This window comes from Lepidochelys kempii, chromosome 1 (assembly GCF_965140265.1).
Source record: "Lepidochelys kempii isolate rLepKem1 chromosome 1, rLepKem1.hap2, whole genome shotgun sequence".
In the NCBI taxonomy this organism is placed as follows: Eukaryota; Metazoa; Chordata; order Testudines; family Cheloniidae; genus Lepidochelys; species Lepidochelys kempii.
This window is the reverse complement of record NC_133256.1, coordinates 21,256,807-21,278,707: the sequence shown is the minus strand read 5'-3', so window position 1 is coordinate 21,278,707 and position 21,901 is coordinate 21,256,807. Positions and strand designations below refer to the sequence as shown.

The window sequence follows — 21,901 nt, the reverse complement described above, 5'->3', positions numbered from 1 at the left end:
TTTGGGGGGGGAGGGATAGCTCAGTGGTTTGAGCATTGGCCTGCTAAACCCAGGGTTGTGAGTTCAATCCTTGAGGGGGCCATTTGGGATCTGGGGCAAAAATTGGTGATTGGTCCTGCTTTGAGCAGGGGGTTGGACTAGATGACCTCCTGAGGTCCCTTCCAACCCTGATATTCTATGATTCTATGATTCTCTCCCCCCACCCCACTCTCCTGCTGGTAATAGCTTATCTAAAGTGATCACTCTCCTTTCAATGTGTATGATAATCAAGTTGGGCCATTTCCAACACAAATCCAGGGTTTAACAAGAACGTCTGAGGAGGGGGGAGGGGGTTAGGAAAAAAAGCACTGGATTTGTGCTGGAAATGGCCCAACTTGATTATCATACACATTGTAAGGAGAGTGATCACCTTAGATAAGCTATTACCAGCAGGAGAGTGGGGTGGGGGGAGAGAAAACCTTTTGTAGTGGTAAGCACCCATTTTTTCATGCTTTGTGTGTATAAAAAGATCTTCTACACTTTCCACAGTATGCATCTGATGAAGTGAGCTGTAGCTCACGAAAGCTTATGCTCAAATAAATTGGTTAGTCTCTAAGGTGCCACAAGTACTCCTTTTCTTTTTGCGAATACAGACTAACACAGCTGTTACTCTGAAATATATCAAATGTGCTTAGTTTACAAGTAAAAAAAGGAGTACTTGTGGCACCTTAGAGACTAACAAATTTATTTGAGCATGAGCTTTCGTGAGCTACAGCTCACTTCAGCGGATGCATTCAGTGGAAAATACCACAAGTACTCCTTTTCTTTTTGCGAATACAGACTAACACGGCTGCTACTCTGAAACCTGTCATTAAGTAAAAAAAGGTTTTCATTCCAACTGCCAGCCCTGCTAATTGGGTTTCAATGGCCTTAAATACGCTCTGTGCCCCTTTGCACTTACACCTGGGAAGCCCTAATCCAAAGCTATATCTACACTGCGCAGCTTACAGCAACACAGCTGTGCCACTCAAGCCTTGCCGCTGTAAGGCGGGCAGTGTAGCCGCTCTTTGTCGGCAGCAGAGCGCTCTCCTGATGACAAAATCAAACCAGCCCCAATGAGGGGCGGTAGCTTTGTCAGGAGGAGGGCATCTCCCGCTGACAGTGTTTTTTTCACACCCCTGACCAACAAAAGTTTTAACGAGAAAAGTGAAATGTAGACGTAGCCCAAGCCCCTCCACAGAGAGTGAGGTCTGGAAGAGGTGGCCTGGCCATTTACCCCTCCCAACACAAAGTTCAGAAAGGTCTAAGGCCCAGACAAAGGAGAGCACTTGAACCCATACAATACCCTTAATGGCACTTGGGGTGCAGTGTCTCTATAGCAGCATCTCCAACTCTTTCCATGGGGATTGTCACCCTGGCTGCTTATACAGTTTATATATAATCCCAAATGTGGAAGCCAACAGCACCTTTCACAATAACAGTACTGAAAGCTGAACCAGTCCTGCTGGTAGTTCATTTCCTGATTAGAAAAAGCTAGTGCCACATAAGTGAAAGAAGTCCCATTGATTTTGAACCTTTACCTGGGTATCTTTTTCATCTTCAAACAATAGGTAGTTGAGAGCAGGAGCCATTGGCTCTCCCCACAGATCCTCATAGCTGTCTTCCTGCTTCTCGGCCTCTGTCTCAGACTGAGTGTCTGAAAACACTTTGTTCTCTATGGCTAGGGGTGCTGTGCTCTTGGGGCTTTCATCTCCAGCATCTGTCTTTGCTTTTGGGGGGAAGTACAAGGAGATGTAATGGGGTTATACCTTGTGAAGGTTAGAAATAAAGCTTCTTATGGAAATTTTCTATAATCTTTACTATGAGGCTGCCAGGGAGACTCCCAAATATACACTATGGACAGGTAAAAAAAAGAGCAATGGACAAGTTTTATGCCATAATGCACATGCAAGCTGTGAGATACTGCTGCTCTCCCCGTAGCACCACTGTATATCGCACAATCCAGTAGAATCTCTCTCAAGTTGACCGTTAATTCCGAATGTGTCTTGGACAGACACACTGAGACCATCCTCTTAGAGCATGGGCCACTGTACTGCTGGAAGGACCATCTTTTGGATGAGATGTAAGACAGTATATGATGATTCATGGGCAGTAAAAATCCAAGGCATCTTTTTGCACAAGGCAGCTGATCCTAGCATCTTGGCCTGGCCCAGTTCCATTTTGGGAAACTACATCCTACTGACCTAAATATCTATTTCACTTAACACAATAGTGTATTATTTTCTTCCTTTCCTGCACTGTGAAGTAGAGCTGCTGCGCTGGCTGCTAAACCCGAAGTAACTGCATTTCAGTGGTAGATTAAATGATCACCAAGTACAGTAGAATGATTGCAAAGGACTTTGCAGATGAAAAGTACTTAATGTAAGATTACTTATAAAATTCCGTGACTTTTTGACATGTGCATTACCTCCATAATCTCTACACTGTAGTCCTTCCAAGTCCTCACTAAGCAATTCCTCTCCTTGAACTTGCAGGCCAGCTCCCTGGGTAAGAAATAAATGCCTAAGAAATTTAAAAAAAATACATGACATTAGAGCTCTGAACATATTTCCCTAGAAACTGGAACAATTAACTATGCCTTGTTTTCAGAAAAGACATACTCGAAAAGCCATCTGACATTTAACCGCAAGCTCAGAATAATGCAATGGTTTAAAAATGTGATTGAGGCAGCCAGGTAACTTAATGACTATGCTCTTTTGTATTCCTAATTCAAGTCTGCCCATACAACTTAAAGAAAACAAATGTTGTCTTGAATCAGTACACAGTCCAAACCACAGCTGGTAGTCTTCACTTAGAAGCAGTCCAAGGTTCTTCTAGCAAGGAGAGTTAGAGACCCCCTTTTGTGGTTAAGATGTGACTGCTACAGCAGGGCTGAAATCATGGGGCAGGAACAGTAAAGAGATGAGTGATAAACATAGTGTGTAACACCAGAGGTTATGATACCACATGTTCTAAATTAATCCTCTTTTCGGGAATAAGTTAGCTCCTTCAAATGTGAAGGAACTTCATGCTGTGCAATGTACCCTTACAGTGCTATGCAAGAGCCTCTTCCTTATTTCTGCTTAGTTCAGCATGTCATCTGCAGTACTTGGGATTGAAAAAACTAAATTAGCACATTAGCCTTCACGCCCCCAAATATTTGAACCAACAATAAGGAGAAGAGATATGCCCTAGTGTCCAGCCTGCACAGCTAGATATAGGGGGAGGTGTGACAGGAAGGAATTCTTCCTCCAACACCATGGGACTGCAGCCCTAAAGTGTGAGCCTTGGAGGAGGAGATAATGGGAGGATCTGTACAGCAGGAGATAATCCAGCTTTGCCACCCCCACATCCTGATCCCTATGTGCTGGTGCATACAGAGTCACAAGGTAGCTGAGCTTCAAATCATGTCCTCTTTTGAATAAGAAAGCTGCATTGGTTCTACTGCCCTGGGACGCTGAATGGCTGAGGAGGCAGCAGAAGTAGTTTCCAGGGCCCAGATTCTCAAAAGTATTTAGGCTTCAAATGTCCACTGAAATCAGTGGAAGTTAGGCAAAATACCTTTGAGGATCTGGGCCTAGGTCTGTAAATGGAACCATTCTTACCCTGATATTTTAAGATTCTGAAGTCTGCAGTTAAACAGGCTCCTTATCATATATATATTTTCTTCTTCTAGTAGCTGAGCAGATGCTTCCAAGTCACTTACTTCCTTTCGGTATATTTCAACCTGTCGCAGATGAGAAAAACATGAGGTAATCTTGAAAGAGAGGGGGACCTGCACAATGGGTCCTGATCCAGGAGCTTCCTGAGTTCTTATCCTTACAACCTATCCTGAAAAATGATCCCTCACTCTCACAGATCTTGGGGGACAGACCAGTCCTCACTTACAGACAGTCCCCCAACCTGAAGCAAATACTCTCCAGCAACCACACACCACACAACAAAAACACTAACCCAGGAACCTATCCTTGCATCAAAGCCCGATGCCAACTCTGTCCACATATTTATTCAAGTGACACCATCATAGGACCCAATCACATTAGCAACACCATCAGGGGCTCATTCACCTGCACATCTACCAATGTGATATATGCCATCATGTGCCAGCAATGCCCCTCTACCATGTACATTGGCCAAACCGGATAGTCTCTATGCAAAAGAATAAATAGACACAAATCTGACATCAGGAATCATAACATTCAAAAACTGGTAGGAGAACACTTCAACCTCTGTGGCCACTCAGTAAAAGATTTAAGGATGGCAATTTTGCAACAGAAAAGCTTCAAAAACAGACTCCAGCGAGAAACTGCTGAGCTTGAATTAATATGCAAACTAGATACTAGAAACTTGAATTAATATGCAAACTAGAAACTTGGGTTTGAATAGAGACTGGGAGTGGCTGGGTCACAACGCATATTGAATCTATTTCCCCATGTTAAGTATCCTCACACCTTCTTGTCAACTGTCTAAATGGGCCATCTTGATTATCACTACAAAAGTTCTTTTCTCCTGCTGATAAGAGCTCATCTTAATTAATTAGCCTCTTACAGTTTGTATGGCAACATCCACCTTCTCTGTGTGTGTGTGTATATATATATATATATCTTCTTACTATGTGTTCCATTCAATGCATCCGATGAAGTGGGCTGTAGCCCACGAAAGCTTATGCTCTAATAAATTTGTTAGTCTCTAAGGTGCCACAAGTATTCCTGTTCCTTTTACCTCCCTCTGTTGCCTTAGACAACACAGAAGGTCAAGAGGAGAAAGACCTGGGTCTACTGGTTAATCACAGGATGACTATGAGTAAGGCTGCGAGTCTGTCACGGAAGTCACGGATTCCGTGACTTTCCGTGACCTCCATGACTTCTGCAGAGGCCAGTGCAGGATCAGGGGCTGCCCAAGCTGAGCAGCCCCTGGGTCAGCAGCAGCAGTTTGGGTGTGTGGGAGGGGGCTAGCAGCAGGGGTTTGGGAGTGTGGGGAGGGCACTTACCTCGGGGTGGGGGGCACTTACAGGGGGGAGACTTCCCGGCTCCCACTGGCATGACTCTGTAGCTCCTCTTAGGTGGAGGGGCTAGGGGGCTCCGAGCACTGTCCATGCCCAGAGGCCCCATCCCTGCAGCTCCCATTGGCTGCAGTTCCTGGCCAATGGGAGCTGTACAGCTGGTGCTTGCGGCGGAAGCAGCATGCGGAGCCCCCTGGCCTCTCTACCTCCTAGGCGCTGCAGGGACATGCGGAGCCAGGTAGGGAGCCAGCCCCGCCAAAACCCCCAGCGGGGGTCCCAAGCCAACTCCTATAGCACCCGTGGCCCCCACACCCAAGTTTTAGTTAGGGGTATTTAGTAAAAGTCATGGACAGGCTACAGACCATGAATTTTTGTTTACTGCTCGTGATCTGTCCATGACTTTTACTAAAAATACACGTGACTAAAATGTAGCCTTAACTATGAGCCATCAATGTTGAGCACCCATGAAAAAGGCTAATGCAGTACTAGGATGCATCAGACAAGGTATTTCCACTAGAAACATGGAAGTGTTAAGGCACTGGTGAGACCTCATTTGGAATCACAGACGCTGGAGCACCCAGGGAAAAACATTAGTGGGTGCTTAGCACCCACTTGCAGCCAGTTCCCCCCTCCCTCCAGCATCGCACCGATCAACTCCTTCCTCCTGGCACCTCCTGCCCACTGCAATCAGCTGTTTCACAGCATGCGGGAGGCGCTGGGAGGAAGCAGAAGGAGTGGGGATGGGGCAGGCTCAGAGGAGGGGACGGAATGGGGGTAAGAGGTGGGGAGGGGTGGGGGTATGGAGGAAGGGGTCGGGTGGGGGCAGGGCCTGGGGGTTGAGCACACCCCGAGCTCAGAGGAAGCCGGTGCCTACTGTATTGCAATATTGCAGCACCAGGCTTTTTATACAAATTTAAATTACATTCCATAAATGTTTGAAGGACTGAGCCCTAAAATTGTATACTGGATGATCTCATACACTTCTACTTATTAAACAGTTGATTGTATGAAGTGGTGTTGTCATGAGCAGAGCCAAGATTCTGGCTGTCATAGAATCATAGAATATCAGGGTTGGAAGGGACCTCAGGAGGTCATCTAGTCCAACCCCCTGCTCAAAGCAGGACCAGTCCCCAACTAAATCATCCCAGCCAGGGCTTTGTCAAGCCTGATCTTAAAAACCTCAAAGGAAGGAGATTCCACCAACTCCCTAGGTTACAGAGTAACAGCCGTGTTAGTCTGTATTCGCAAAAAGAAAAGGAGGACTTGTGGCACCTTAGAGACTAACCAATTTATTAGAGCATAAGCTTTCGTGAGCTACAGCTCACTTCCTCAGATGCATATCGTGGAAACTGCAGCAGGCTTTATATATACACAGAGAATATGAAACAATACCTATTCCCACCCCACTGTCCTGCTGGTAATAGCTTATCTAAAGTGATTTCCAGCACAAATCCAGGTTTTCTCACCCTCCACCCCCCCACACAAATTCACTCTCCTGCTGGTGATAGCCCATCCAAAGTGACAACTCTTTACACAATGTGCATGACAATCAAGCTGGGCTATTTCCTGCATAAATCCAGGTTCTCACATCCCCCCCACCCCCATACACACACAAAGTAAAAGAAAAAGGACACTAAACTTTCTAAACTACTACATGCTACAAGGGGCCACAGCAATGGTTCCCTCAACCCACCTAGCAATATTGTTAACCTATCCAACTATACTCTCAGCCCAGCAGAAGCAGCTGTTCTATCTCGGGGCCTCTCCTTCTGCCCCTCCACCCCCACGAACATGATACAGTTCTGTGGTGACCTAGAATCCTATTTTCGACGTCTCCGACTCAAGGAATATTTCCAAAATACCTCTGAACAGCATACTAATCCACAGAGGTCTCCCAACCAACACTACAGAAAGAGGGATTCTAGGTGGACTCCTCCTGAAGGTCGAAACAGCCGACTGGACTTCTACATAGAGTGCTTCCGCCGACGTGCACGGGCTGAAATTGTGGAAAAGCGGCATCACTTGCCCCATAACCTCAGCCATGCGGAACGCAATGCCATCCACAGCCTCAGAAACAACTCTGACATCATAATCAAAAAGGCTGACAAAGGAGGTGCTGTTGTCGTCATGAATAGGTCGGAATATGAACAAGAGGCTGCTCGGCAGCTCTCCAACACGAGTTTCTACAAGCCATTACCCTCTGATCCCACTGAGAGTTACCAAAAGCAACTACAGCATTTGCTCAAGAAACTTCCTGAAAAAGCACAAGATCAAATCCGCACAGACACACCCCTGGAACCCCGACCTGGGATATTCTATCCACTACCCAAGATCCATAAACCTGGAAATCCTGGGCGCCCCATCATCTCAGGCATTGGCACCCTGACAGCAGGATTGTCTGGCTATGTAGACTCCCTCCTCAGGCCCTACGCTACCAGCACTCCCAGCTACCTTCGAGACACCACTGACTTCCTGAGGAAACTACAATCCATCGGTGATCTTCCTGATAACACCATCCTGGCCACTATGGATGTAGAAGCCCTCTACACCAACATTCCACACAAAGATGGACTACAAGCCGTCAAGAACACTATCCCCGATAATGTCACGGCTAACCTGGTGGCTGAACTTTGTGACTTTGTCCTTACCCATAACTACTTCACATTTGGGGACAATGTATACCTTCAGATCAGCGGCACTGCTATGGGTACCCGCATGGCCCCACAGTATGCCAACATTTTTATGGCTGATTTAGAACAACGCTTCCTCAGCTCTCGTCCCCTAAAGCCCCTACTCTACTTGCGCTATATTGATGACATCTTCATCATCTGGACCCATGGAAAAGAAGCCCTTGAGGAATTCCACCATGATTTCAACAATTTCCATCCCACCACCAACCTCAGCCTGGTCCAGTCCACACAAGAGATCCACTTCCTGGACACTACAGTGCTAATAAACAATGGTCACATAAACACCACCCTATACCGGAAACCTACTGACCACTATTCCTACCTGCATGCCTCCAGCTTTCACCCTGACCACACCACACGATCCATCGTCTACAGCCAAGCTCTGCGATACAACCGCATTTGCTCCAACCCCTCAGACAGAGACAAACACCTACAAGATCTCTGTCAAGCTTTCTTACAACTACAATACCCACCTGCAGAAGTAAAGAAACAGATTGATAGAGCCAGAAGAGTTCCCAGAAGTTACCTACTACAGGACAGGCCTAACAAAGAAAATAACAGAACGCCACTAGCCGTCACCTTCAGCCCCCAACTAAAACCCCTCCAACGCATTATTAAGGATCTACAACCTATCCTAAAGGATGACCCAACACTCTCACAAATCTTGGGAGACAGGCCAGTCCTTGCCTACAGACAGCCCCGCAACCTGAAGCAAATACTCACCAACAACCACATACCACACAACAGAACCACTAACCCAGGAACTTATCCTTGCAACAAAGCCCGTTGCCAACTGTGCCCACATATCTATTCAGGGGACACCATCACAGGGCCTAATAACATCAGCCACACTATCAGAGGCTCGTTCACCTGCACATCCACCAATGTGATATATGCCATCATGTGCCAGCAATGCCCCTCTGCCATGTACATTGGTCAAACTGGACAGTCTCTACGTAAAAGAATAAATGGACACAAATCAGATGTCAAGAATTATAACATTCATAAACCAGTCGGAGAACACTTCAATCTCTCTGGTCACGCAATCACAGACATGAAGGTCGCTATCTTAAAACAAAAAAACTTCAAATCCAGACTCCAGCGAGAAACTGCTGAATTGGAATTCATTTGCAAATTGGATACTATTAATTTAGGCTTAAATAGAGACTTGGAGTGGCTAAGTCATTATGCAAGGTAGCCTGTTTCCTCTTGTTTTTTCCTCCCCCCCCCCCCAGATGTTCTGGTTTAACTTGGATTTTAACTTGAAGAGTGGTCAGTTTGGATGAGCTATTACCAGCAGGAGAGTGAGTTTGTGTGTGTATGGGGGTGGGGGGGATGTGAGAACCTGGATTTATGCAGGAAATAGCCCAGCTTGATTGTCATGCACATTGTGTAAAGAGTTGTCACTTTGGATGGGCTATCACCAGCAGGAGAGTGAATTTGTGTGGGGGGGTGGAGGGTGAGAAAACCTGGATTTGTGCTGGAAATCACTTTAGATAAGCTATTACCAGCAGGACAGTGGGGTGGGAATAGGTATTGTTTCATATTCTCTGTGTATATATAAAGCCTGCTGCAGTTTCCACGATATGCATCTGAGGAAGTGAGCTGTAGCTCACGAAAGCTTATGCTCTAATAAATTGGTTAGTCTCTAAGGTGCCACAAGTCCTCCTTTCCCTAGGTTACGCATTCCAGTGTTTCACCACCCTCCTAGTGAAAAAGTTTTTCCTAATATCCAACCTAAACCTCCCCCACTGCAACTTGAGACCATTACTCCTTGTTCTATCATCAGCTACCATTGAGAACAGTCTAGATCCATCCTCTTTGGAACCCCCTTTCAGGTAGTTGAAAGCAGCTATCAAATCCCCCCTCATTCTTCTCTTCTGCAGGCTAAACAATCCCAGTTCCCTCAGCCTCTCCTCATAAGTCATGTGTTCCAGTACCCTAATCATTTTTGTTGCCCTCCGCTGGACGTTTTCCAATTTTTCCACATCCTTTTTGTAGTGTGGGGCCCAAAACTGGACACAGTACTCCAGATGAGGCCTCACCAATGTCGAATAGAGGGGAACAATCACGTCCCTCGATCTGCTGGCTATGCCCCTACTTATACATCCCAAAATGCCTTTGGCCTTCTTGGCAACAAGGGCACACTGTTGACTCATATCCAGCTTCTCGTCCACTGTAACCCCTAAATCTTTTTCTGCAGAACTACTGCCTTAGCCATTCGGTCCCTAGTCTGTAGTGGTGCATGGGATTCTTCTGTCCTAAGTGCAGAACTCTGCACTTGTCCTTATTGAACCTCATCAGATTTCTTTTGGCCCAATCCTCTAATTTGTCTAGGGCACTCTGTATCCTATCCCTACCCTCCAGTGTATCTACCTCTCCTCCCAGTTTAGTGTCATCTGCAAACTTGCTGAGGGTGCAATCCATGCCATCCTCCAGGTCATTAATGAAGATATTGAACAAAACCAGCCCCAGGACCGACCCTTGGGGCACTCCGCTTGATACCGGCTGCCAACTAGACATGGAGCCATTGATCACTACCCAACAATCTAGCCAGCTTTCTATCCACCTTATAGTCCATTTATCCAGCCCATATTTCTTTAACTTGCTGGCAAGAATACTGTGGGAGACCGTGTCAAAAGCTTTGCTAAAGTCAAGGAACAACACATCCACCGCTTTCCCCTCATCCACAGAGCCAGTTATCTCATCATAGAAGGCAATTAGATTAGTCAGGCATGACTTGCCCTTGGTGGATCCATGCTGACTGTTCCTGATCACTATGATTCTATGACAGGATTGTGACAACTGTGCAATTGTGACAGGATATGCATCTTCACGTCTTGATGTCACAAACAGAGAACCAGTCTTTCCCTCACAACTGTGGCTTACTTAGGACAACATCCTGCTCACCCTTCTCGCTGAAGTCTTTAGAGGCCTATGATAAGAAGCAAAGTGATGACTACAGACCACCACTAAATTCAATCCCTAATTATCATAGTGTGAAAAACCAGATACTCCTTTTACCTCTTCTTTCAGCCATTCGTTTTCTTCAATCTCCCTGTGACTGGTTTTGTCAATGTGCTTTACGGCATTCTGAGAAAACAGAATTTCAGATCTTCTCTGAAGACAGAACTTTGACAATGGCACATATTTGAGGAAAACATTTCTAATGGGCAGGTTAGTCCTCTAGGCAAGAAATAGCCACACAGGGAACTAGAAACTGTGCAAGGTTCCCCAAAACCAGAGGTGGGCAAACAATGGCCCACGGACCACATCCGGCCTGCGGGACCGTCCTGTCTGGCCCTTGAGCTCCTGGCCGGGAGGCTGTCCCCCCTTCCCTGTAGTTATGCTGCCATGCGGGCAGTGTGGCTTGCGCCCACCCACCTCCCAGGCTTTCCAATAAGCCTGTCCTGCCGCTCTGAGCAGCATGGTAAGGGGGCGGGGGGGGGGCTTGGACTAGGGGCCGGAGGTCCCGGAGGGGCAGTCAGGGGGCAGGGGGCGGTTGGATGGGGCGGAAGTTCAGGGGGGGGCGGTCAGGAGACAGGGAGCGGGGGGGGTTGGATAGGGGGTGGGGTCCTGGAGGGTCGGGAGGGACAGGCAGAAGGGGGTTTGGATAGGGGGTGGAGTCCTGGGAAGGGCAGTTAGGGACGGGGGTCCTGGGAGGGGGCAGTCAGGAGACAAGGAGTGGCGGGGGGGTTAGATGAGTCGGGGGTCCCGGGAGGCCTGTCAGGGGGCAGGGGTGTGGACAGGGGTCAGATAGGGGACAGGGAGCAGTGGGGGTTGGATAGGGGGTGGGATCCCGGGAGGGTTGGTTAGTGGTGGGGGGTCCCGGGAGGGGGCGGTAAGGGGACAAGGAGCAGATGGGGTTGGATGGGTCGGAGGTTCTGAGGGGGGCAGTCAGGGGGCGGGAAATGTTCGGGGGCCAGACTGTTTGCGGAGGCACAGCCTTCTCTTACCGGCCCTCCATACTGTTTTGCTACCCCGATGTGGCCCTCAGTCCAAAAAGTTTGCCCACCCCTGCCCTATACCATTCTCTTGGGAGACTTGAAGGGGCTCCACCATGGGGTAGGCAGGAGGGTTAGCCCTCAAATCAGCTATTCCTCACAGATGTTCCAATCCAATGCAATTTGTGACCAGTTATTACTTCTGATATCAGTTTCCCTAAACAAGAGCTTTCTCCCTCCCTTCATATCTGCTATTTCTGATTTATCCTGCACTGAAGTCATAATCTTATCTGTGTAAAATCAGACTTTTGCAATGGAAGGAAGGCAATACCAGAAATTCAGTGTTGTGGCCCTGATCATTTGGGGCTCCTTTCCGTACTAGTGAATTTGATTGCAGGATCAGAGGTTTGTCTTCATTATTGACTCAAGTAAGAAATGAACTACCAGGAATCCCTTGTTTAGCATCACATGTTTACAATCCATGGGTCTGATTCTCTTCTCACACCATTGTAAATCAGGAGTAACTTAACTGAAGTCAGTGAAGCTAAATCTCTAATCTTCAAAGGGATCTAATGAAGTGTGGAATCCTACTGATGGACATACAGATCCAGCAGTATAGATCACTTTGTTGACTGGATACTAACACTGGTATAAATGAGAGAAGAATCAGATCCCACATATATTGATGAAATCTAACAGTTTGTCTTTAGTCTACAGAAACCTGAAGTATGTTTTTCTAGCTTTCTGACTATTCTGGTACTCTCTTGGATCAATCTTAATTCTTGAGTGAGAAAACAATATGATATAAAACTTCAAGAAAAGAACATACTAAGGCTTCAAACTTGCAAACATTTATGCACACGTTTAACTTCAGTGGGACTACTCACATGTTTGAAACTAAAAATATATGTTTGCAGGAACAGGGCTTTGATCATTGCCAGTTTTGTTTCTGCAAAGACAGCATTCAGAAAATACTTATTCATGATTTTTTGAAATGTCAAAAGTTATTTAAGTTGAAATTCTAAACTGAAACTCTGTATTTGCCTCTTTTTGTTCCACATGTTCATGTTTACATTTATTTTTTGAGACTTTTTTACATTGCGAGAAATATCAATATTTGGACATTAACATTTGTCTGTAAATGTAAAACATGCCACTTTCTGTATTTTTTATTACAAATTCAACATTTTATTGTAAATCCCACACTCTTAGAAATTTTCACTAATTTTTATTTTTCAAAATTAAATTCCTAGTAAAAATGTCAAGTTCTTGAGTGAGCCTCTGTTCCTCAGTTTCCCCAACTGTAAAATAGAGATGATGCTACTGACTTTTGTAAAAGCACTTTGAGATCTACTGATGAATAGCACTATATAACAGCTAGGTATTATTCCTATCACAGTATATTTAAAATAAAGAGCACTACAATATTGGTTAACAAAATTTTACAGTTCATTTTATTCTGTTCCAACCCATAAGATACCCTGTCATTCCACAAATGAAGGCCCAAGTCAGTCTTTTTTTTAAAATCCAGTTTAAAATCAATAAGAAGTGAATGAGTATTTGTAATCAAGATGCGATTAGCACTCAGTATAAAAGTAGAAAAAGTACCTCAGTAGCCCATTCCTTCTTTTCGTCCATTTGTTTCTCAACCAATCTGTCCATTTTTTCTTTTGTCATTTCCAGAGTATGTCTATAATATTCTTTCAAAAGCAAAGCAGAAGCCATTAGGTCACACTGATTCCCTCTGCAGATGATGAGATAACTGACTCTTACTATGGGACTCCACAGCCAGCATCTCTTTAGAGCATGTTGATATTGCAGTGAGGATGTGAGCGTAGCACAGGAAAGTGTACGATGCTAGGTATACTCTAGCTAGCATGGGTAACAAGAATAACATAGATGCGGAGGCACAGGCTTCAACCTGGGTTAGCAATGCAAGTAAAAACCCTAGAGGGAGTCAGAGTATGTACCCAGGTGGCTAGCCCAAGCTCCCATCACCACCAAGTTCTGTGCTTTGTATAATTTTATATCCTATATAGATAGGCTACATATACACTATGAGCTAGGAATGTGCTTCCTGTGCTTATGTACACAGACTTGTGATAGCTCAGTGTAGCCCTGTTCTCACAGAAAACAGCAGGAGAGGCGTGCAAACCCAACTGAAAAGGGTGAGTACATACTTGGAACTGCTCAGCCATGCCTCCACTATGTATACTCACTCTAGGTCAATGAAAGGATTAGTACATGTACATGAGCAGGGGAATCACACGCTTAGCTTGTTGTGTAGATATAGTCTTAGACTTTTGTAAGGCTTTCACTTCATATTGCTCGACATTCTGATGAAAGAATTGGCACTATACAGTATTAATAGAACACACGTTCAATGGATTAAGAACTGGCCAACTGACAAATCTCAAAAAGTAATAGTCAATGGGGAATCATTATCAAAATCTTAACTTTGGTTCCCAGAAAGATAATGGAGCAAATAAACAAGCAATCAATTTGTAAGCACCTAGAAGATAATAAGGTGATAAGAGACAGTCAACATGGATTTGTTTCGAACAAATCCTGTCAAACCAACCTAATATCCTTCTTTGATAGGCTGCCAAGCCTTCTGGATACTGGGGGTGGGGAGCAGTAGATGTGATATATCTCGACTTTAGTAAGGCTTTTGATACTCTCTCTCATGATCTTCTCATAAGCAAACTAGGGAAATATAGCCTAGACCAGTGGTTTTCAACTTTTTTCATTTGCAAACACCTAAAAAATTTTGAATGGAGGTGTGAACCCCTTTGGAAATCTTAGACATAGTCTGTGGACCCCCAGCGGTCCACGGACCACAGTTGAAAACCAATGTTCTATGGTAATGACAACCTTCGCAGACCCCTTAGAAAACCACCGAACCTACTGTAAGGTGGGTACACAATGGTTTGGAAAACGAAACTCAGTGAGTAGTTATCAATGGTTCACAATCAACCGGAAGGGCATATCACAGTGGTGGGCAAACTTTTTGGCCCGAGGCCTCACATCTGAGTATGGAAATTGTATGGCGGGCCATGAATGTTCATGAAATTGGGGGTTGGGGTACAGGAGAGGCTGATGGCTCTGGCTGGGGGCTCTGGGGTGGGACCAGAAATGAGGAGTTCAGGGTGCGGGAGGGGGCTCCGGGCTGGGGCAGGGGTGCGGGGGTGGGGGGTGAGGGCTCTGGCTGGGAGTACAGGCTTTGGGGTAGGGCTGGGGATGATGGGTTGGGGGTGCAGGACAGCGCTCCAACCTGGGACCAAGGGGTTTGGAGGGCAGGAGGGGGATCGGGGCAGGGAGTTGGGGTGCAGGAGGGGGTCAGAGGTGCAGGCTCCAGGAGGCACTTAACTCAAGCAGCTCCCGGAAGCAGCAGCGTGTCCCCCCTCCAGCTCCTACACGGAGGTGCAGCCAGACGGCTCGGCATGCTGCCCCATCCGCAGGTGCCGCCCCTGCCGCTCCCATTGGCTCCCAGCCAATGGGAGCTACAGAGCCCCTTGGCTGACCCTATGCATAGGAGCCAGAAGGGGGACATGCCGCTGCTTCCAGGAGCCACACAGAGCCACAGCACATGCGGACCGGGGCAAGCCGCCAGCTGGACTGCCAGAGCGGGGCAAGCCCCAGACCCGCACCCTGGCAGGAGCTCAAGGGCTGGATTAAAATGTCTGAAGGGCTGGATGTGGCCCCTGGGCCCTAGTTTTCCCACCCATATTCTGTTATGGGGCCGGTTCCAGTCAATATCTTCATAAATTATTTGGATAATAGCATAGAGTGTACACTTATACAGTTTGCGGATGATACCAAGATGGGAGGAGTTCCAAGTGTTTTGGAGGACAGGATTAGAATTAAAAATGATCTTGACAAACTGGAGAAACGGTCTGAAATGAATAGGATGAAATTCAAGAAGGACAAATGTAAAGTTCTACACTTAGGAAGGAACAATCAATTGCACAAATACAAAATGGGAAATGACTGCCAAGGAAGGAATACTGCAGAAAAGGATTTGGGGGTTATAATGGATCACAAACTAAATGTGAGTCAGCAATATAATATTGTTGCAAAATAAGCAAATATTATTCTGGGATGGATTAGCAGGAGTGTTGTACACATGACACAAGAAGTAATTCTTCCACTCTACCGAGCAGTGAGAGCCTCAGCTGGAGTATTTTATCTGGTTCTGGGCACCACACTTTGGGAAAGAGGAGGACAAATTGGAGAAAGAGGGACGATCAGCGAATTATCTCAAGTGCCTATACACAAATGCAAGAAGCCTGGGAAACAAACAGGGAGAACTGGAAGTCCTGGCACAGTCAAGGAATTATCATGTGACTGGAATAACAGAGACTTGGTGGGATAACTCACAAGACTGGAGTACTGTCATGGATGGATATAAACTGTTCAGAAAGGACAGGCAGGGCAGAAAAGGTGGGGGAGTTGCATTGTATATAAGAGAGCAGTATGACTGCTCAGAGCTCCGGTATGAAACTACAGAAAAACCTGAGAGTCTCTGGATTAAGTTTAGAAGTGTGGGCAACAAGAGTGATGTCGTGGTGGGAGTCTGCTATAGACCAACAGACCAGGGGAATGAGGTGGACGAGGCTTTCTCATGCCTGACTAATCTAATTGCTTTCTATAACGAGATAACTGGTTCTGTGGATGAGGGGAAAGCAGTGGACATGTTGTTCCTTGACTTTAGCAAAGTTTTTGACACACAATATTCTCCCACAGTATTCTTGCCAGCAAGTTAAAGAAATATGGGCTGGATGAATGGACTATAAGGTGGATAGAATGCTGGCTAGATTGTCAGGCTCAACGGGTAGTGATCAATGGCTCCATGTCTAGTTGGCAGCCGGTATCAAGCGGAGTGCCCCAAGGGTCGGTCCTGGGGCCGGTTTTGTTCAATATCTTCATTAATGACCTGGAGGATGGCGTGGATTGCACCCTCAGCAAGTTTGCAGATGACACTAAACTGGAAGGAGAGGAAGATATGCTGGAAGGTAGGGATAGGATACAGAGGGACCTAGACAATTAGAGGATTGGGCCAAAAGAAATTTGATGAGGTTCAACAAGGACAAGTGCAGAGTTCTGCATTTAGGACAGAAGAATCCCATGTACCGCTACAGACTAGGGACCAAATGGCTAAGGCAGCAGTTCTGCAGAAAAGGACCTAGGGGTTACAGTGAACGAGAAGCTGGATATGAGTCAACAGTATGCCTTTGTTGCCAAGAAGGCCAAAGGCATTTTGGGATGTGTAAGTAGGGGCATTGCCAGCAGATTGAGGGATGTGATCATTCCCCTCTATTTGACATTGGTGATGCCCCATCTGGAGTACTGTGTCCAGTTTTGGGCCCCACACTACAAGAAGGATATGAAAAAATTGGAACGCGTTCAGTGGAGGGCAACAAAAATTATTAGGGGACTGGAACACATGCCTTATGTGAAGAGGCTGAGGGAACTGGGATTGTTTAGTCTGAGGAAAAGAAGAATGAGGCGGGATTTGATAGCTGCTTTCAACTACCTGAAAGGGGGTTCCAAAGAGGATGGATCTAGACTGTTCTCAGTGGAAGCAGATGACAGAATGAGGAGTAATGGTCTTAAGTTGCAGTGGGGGAGATTTAGGTTGGATATTAGAAAAAACTTTTTCACTAGGAGGGTGGTGAAGCACTGGAATGCATAACCTAGGGAGTTGGTGGAATCTCCTTCCTTTGAGGTTTTTAAGATCAGGCTTGACAAAGCCCTGGCTGGGATGATTTAGTTGGGGATTGGTCCTGCTTTGAGCAGGGGGTTGGACTAGATGACCTCCTGAGGTCCCTTCCAATGCTGATATTCTGTGATTCTATGAAAGTTCAGAAGAGAGCAACAAAAATGACTAAAGGTCTAGAAAACATGATCTAAGAGGAAAGACTGTAAAAATTGGGTTTGTTTAGTCTGGAGAAGAGAAGGTTGAGAGGAGACATGATAACAGTCTTCAAGTATGTAAAAGGTTGTTATAAAGAGGAGGGTGATAAATTGTTCTCTGAGGACAGGACAAGAAGTAATGAGTTTAAATTGCAGCAAGAGAGATTTAAGTTAGACATTAGGACACATTTCCTAACTGTAAGGGTAGTTAAGCTCTAGAACAATTACCTAGGCAGGTTGTACAATCTCTGTCATTGTAGACATTTTAAGAACAGGTCAGACAGTCATCTGTCAGGGGATGGTCTAGATAATACTTTTTTCTGCCTCAGTGCAGGGGACTGGACTAGATGACCTATCAAGGTCCCTTCCAGTCCTATATTTCTGTGATTCTTCATTACATCTATGCAGTTACTTTTATCTTAATCCTTCTAGTTTCTTTACCTCACATGCACTTCACTTTATGAGTCATTTTAAAGAACCTGAGCAGAATAGTACTTCCAATGTCCAGTGGAAGCAGTATGTCTGTTATGCTGTTTGAATTACATAAATAGACTCTTGCATGTTCTTCAACAGTTAGGCTGCTGGTGTGCAGAGACCATAGCCTATCATGCTGACCAATATTGTCTCATTCTTTCCATCTATCTATAAGAAATAGTTACTAACCTGTTCTTTAACTGTTGTTCTTCGAGATGTGTAGCACATGTCTATTCCACTTCAGGTGTGTGCGTGCCTAGTGCATTGTTGCCGGAGATTTTTCCCTCAGCAGTTACCTGTTGGGATGGTGCATGCACCCTCTGCTGCTGCACGATGGTATAAAGGACAGAGCCACCCAAACCCCTCAGTTCCTTCTTACCGCACTGATTTCCGGTGCGGAGGGGAAGAAGGGTGGGTAGTGGAATGGACACGTACAACACATCTCAAAGAGTAGCAGTTACAGAACTGGTTAGTAACCATTTCTCTTTCTTCGACCGATTGCACATGTCCGTTCCATTCAGGTGACTCACAAGTACCTCAAGATGGAGGTGGGATCAGAGTCTATCAGAATAACAACGGAAAGACCATACGTCCAAAGTTGGCATCATCCCTAGAGTGTTGAGAGGTAGCATAATGAGAGGCAAAGGTATGCACTGAAGACCAAGTTGCAGCTCTACGAATGTCCAGACTAGGCACCTGGGCCAGAAAGACTACACGAATACATGAGATCTGGTTGAATGTGCTAGCACCCTATTTGGTGGAGTTACACTGGCCACATAATAACAAAAGCATATCCAAGAGGAGATCCTTTGAGAAGAGACCAGAAGACCCTTCATCCTCTCTGCCATTGCCACAAACAATTGTGACAGTGATCTAAATGGTTTAGTCCTGTCCAAATAAAAGGCTAACGCTCATGGGCATATTTGGGTGGAGGTAGGGGTGGTGTTGCCCCTGCAAACCTCATCCAGGCACAGAATTTGCTCCCCCACTGAAGCTGGGACTCTCCCAATCAGTTTCCTCTGCTGTGCTAGCTAACCCACCCCGCCCCCTCACCTGCCTCCACCAATCAGCAGCTGAGACTATACGGCGTGACAATCCTTCTAACCAATAGTAGTGGGGCAGTGAACAGGGCCTATGGGGGTGGGACAGGCAAGGAAGGAGTCAGTCACGGTGGGACGAGAGAGTATAGGATGCCCCATGGTGGGAGTGCTTGGGGGAGCACAGGGGCTCCAGTGGTGGTGGGTTGGAGCCTGGCGGGGGGGAGGGTAGTGGGGTGGGAAAGGGGAATCAATCTCCAGGGAAAGGGAAAGGGGAGGGCATAGGGCTGTGCCCTAAAGATGGGGGCAGTGAGTGTGGGGGAAGCATCCGGGGGGGGGAACAGTCGCTGGGGCAAGGAGCGTGAGGGGCTAAGAGCATCTAAGTGGATGCTTTTGCCATCAGAGAAGCAGGGAACACCCTCACCTCTCCCTGGGAAGAGACTGGGGACAGATCCTTCTGGTCCAGAGTTATCATGTCCACTAGCAATTGCAGCTCCAAGGACAGATGTGTGGCCATGCTGTGCTGCAAATTGTGCCAGCTGGTGCTGAGCTTGTGGGGATGAAGGCTGTGCTGCTGGCCAACAGAGATCGACCTGACATCCCACCCACCACGTAAGTCCCTTCAGCTATCACCAGTGGGCATCTCAACAGCTGAGTCATGTTACAGTAGTGCCCAAACACCTTAATCAGTAGGAGTCCCCCATTGTGCTATGCACCACACAAACCATTAAGAAGTCTAAACCAAACCAGTGTCCCTTAAGTGACTTGCTGTAAGATGTCAGAGCATGTTAGTATTAGAGCTGAGTGAGTCTAATATTTATTTAATTTTTTTTCTTTCTTTTTATAGGAATTAGATACAGTGCTCCTGTCAGTTACTTTCTAAGTTGTTATCTGCAAGAAAGCTAGAGTTTTCAGGTGCCTAATTAGCCCCTGGAATCATGGTTAAAGTTGCCCCCCCAAATCTGAAAGGGTGCCCCTGCTCACGTGCAGCCCCATTGGCCTGATTGAAGCTCCCCCACCCCCAAATACAGAAGTCAAACTACACCTAATATTTACCTCTCCTAATGTCTAATGTATGAAGTCTCTCCTCATCCTTATAAGCACAAGGCTTCAGGAAGAAAAATTAGTAAATAGATTGTCTGATTGATGTAAAAGTGAGACACCCCTTTGATGAGAAATTTCAGATGAGGGCATACATATCTTGCCCTTAAAGGAGACTATACAGAAGGTCAGACACTGGAGCTCATGATTCACCCACTCACCTGGCTGTGGTGATTGCCACCAAAAACATTTAACCATTGGTTGAAAGGGAGGGCCTATTAGCTTTGTTAGCACCAGGTTTAAGACCCAAGGGGGGAAGTGTATCCTCTACCTGGGGATGTAACCTGGCCAAACCCTTCAAAAATCATATTGCCACAGGATTGGAGAAAAGCGAGCTATTATCAGTTGCAGGATGCCTGTAATCTGGAGTTGTAGTCCCGCTGTTGAATAACATTTCCTCCCAAAGAGATATAGGTCCCATCCTTTGATTTTGGGGCAGATGCTTGATGACCCTGGCATGCTCTCTCATTGACAGCAGAGAACACAAAAGATTCCAGAGGGGACAGGGGGGTTCAAACTTCTATGAGGGAATATAATACCTTTGGCTCAGTTCTTTTAGCTGTTTGCACCAGGGAGCACCTCGACCTTGAGTGCACTCTATCCTCCTTCCCAGAATGTTTGCTGGACTTTGGTGCCAAAGACCCTGTGCTTCTGGTCACTGAGTCCTTCAATGCTGCCTTCCAGTGCCTCTTCTTTGGTACTGGAGAAGGAGATTGGCATCAAGACTCTGAAAAGGCAGGAGCAGCACTCCTAACCAAAACAGATGTGCTCGGTACTCGCTCAGAATAGGAAGGCTCTGAGGATGGGCATAGGGCTGCCTCCATCAGAAAGTATTTTAGTCTAACTTTCCTACCCTTTTTTAGTTTTGGGCTTAAAGTCCCTACATATTTGGTACCTGTCTTGGATATGAGGTTTTCCTAGGCACTTCAGGCACCTGGAATGTGGGTCACTAGTTCCCAAATGGCAGGAACTTAAGAGTACAAAGAAAGTATCCCAATAAAAGGAAAGCTACTATTAAACTATCCTAACACTAAAACTATTTATCTGTTAATCAAGTACCAACTATATACCACACTAGAATCAAGGGAAAGCTTGTAGTAGTATGGTGAATGCTCCAACCACCATCACAGGCAATAAGAAAGAACTGAGGAATGCTGAGGGCAGCTCTGCCATTTCTGCCATGTACCAGCAGCGCAAGGGCACATGTGCCACCTTGATGGGTACAACTGAAGTAAAAATCTCTGACAACTGCGCATTGGGCGTAGACACATCTGAAGTGGAATGGACACGTGCAGTCACTCAAAGAACCACCATCTTTTGTCTTTTATCTTATCTTTTGACTGTAAGCTCCTTTGGGCAGGGACTGTCTTTGTGTTCTGTGTTTGTATGGCACCCAGCAAAATGGGGTCATGGCGCATGACTAGGGGTCCTAAATGCTACAACAATATAAATAGTAGTAAATCTTTCAAAAAAATATGCTTTAGTTCAAACACATTATTGGATTAGATGCAAGAATCACTGTATGAAAGAGACTAGATTATCATAATGGTCTCTTCTGGCCTTAAAGATCTATGAATCTATATAAATGTTCATTCTTTTTTCTGCTTTACATCTTGGTGCAATAACATTTTGAACTGATTTAAAACAGGGAAAAGACAAAGTACAAAATACCTTGGTAGTTACTTAAAATACTAACTGACAGGCAAATATGCAATAGGA

At 45.9% G+C, this 21,901-nt stretch overlaps 1 protein-coding gene across 3 annotated transcripts in view; it reads right to left on the bottom strand.

Annotated features, from left to right (window-relative positions):
* Nucleotides 1-21,901, bottom strand: part of CCDC83 (coiled-coil domain containing 83) — a 53,124-nt gene that overhangs the window by 5,898 nt on the left and 25,325 nt on the right. For all 3 annotated transcript variants that reach the window (XM_073336539.1, XM_073336529.1, XM_073336536.1), the window contains 5 exons: nucleotides 13,263-13,354; nucleotides 10,735-10,803; nucleotides 3,624-3,745; nucleotides 2,447-2,541; nucleotides 1,560-1,747 (listed from right to left, as the gene is read on the bottom strand). In XM_073336539.1, the coding sequence (XP_073192640.1) occupies nucleotides 1,560-1,747; nucleotides 2,447-2,541; nucleotides 3,624-3,745; nucleotides 10,735-10,803; nucleotides 13,263-13,354 (566 nt within the window). The remainder of the gene's footprint in view (nucleotides 1-1,559; nucleotides 1,748-2,446; nucleotides 2,542-3,623; nucleotides 3,746-10,734; nucleotides 10,804-13,262; nucleotides 13,355-21,901) is intronic.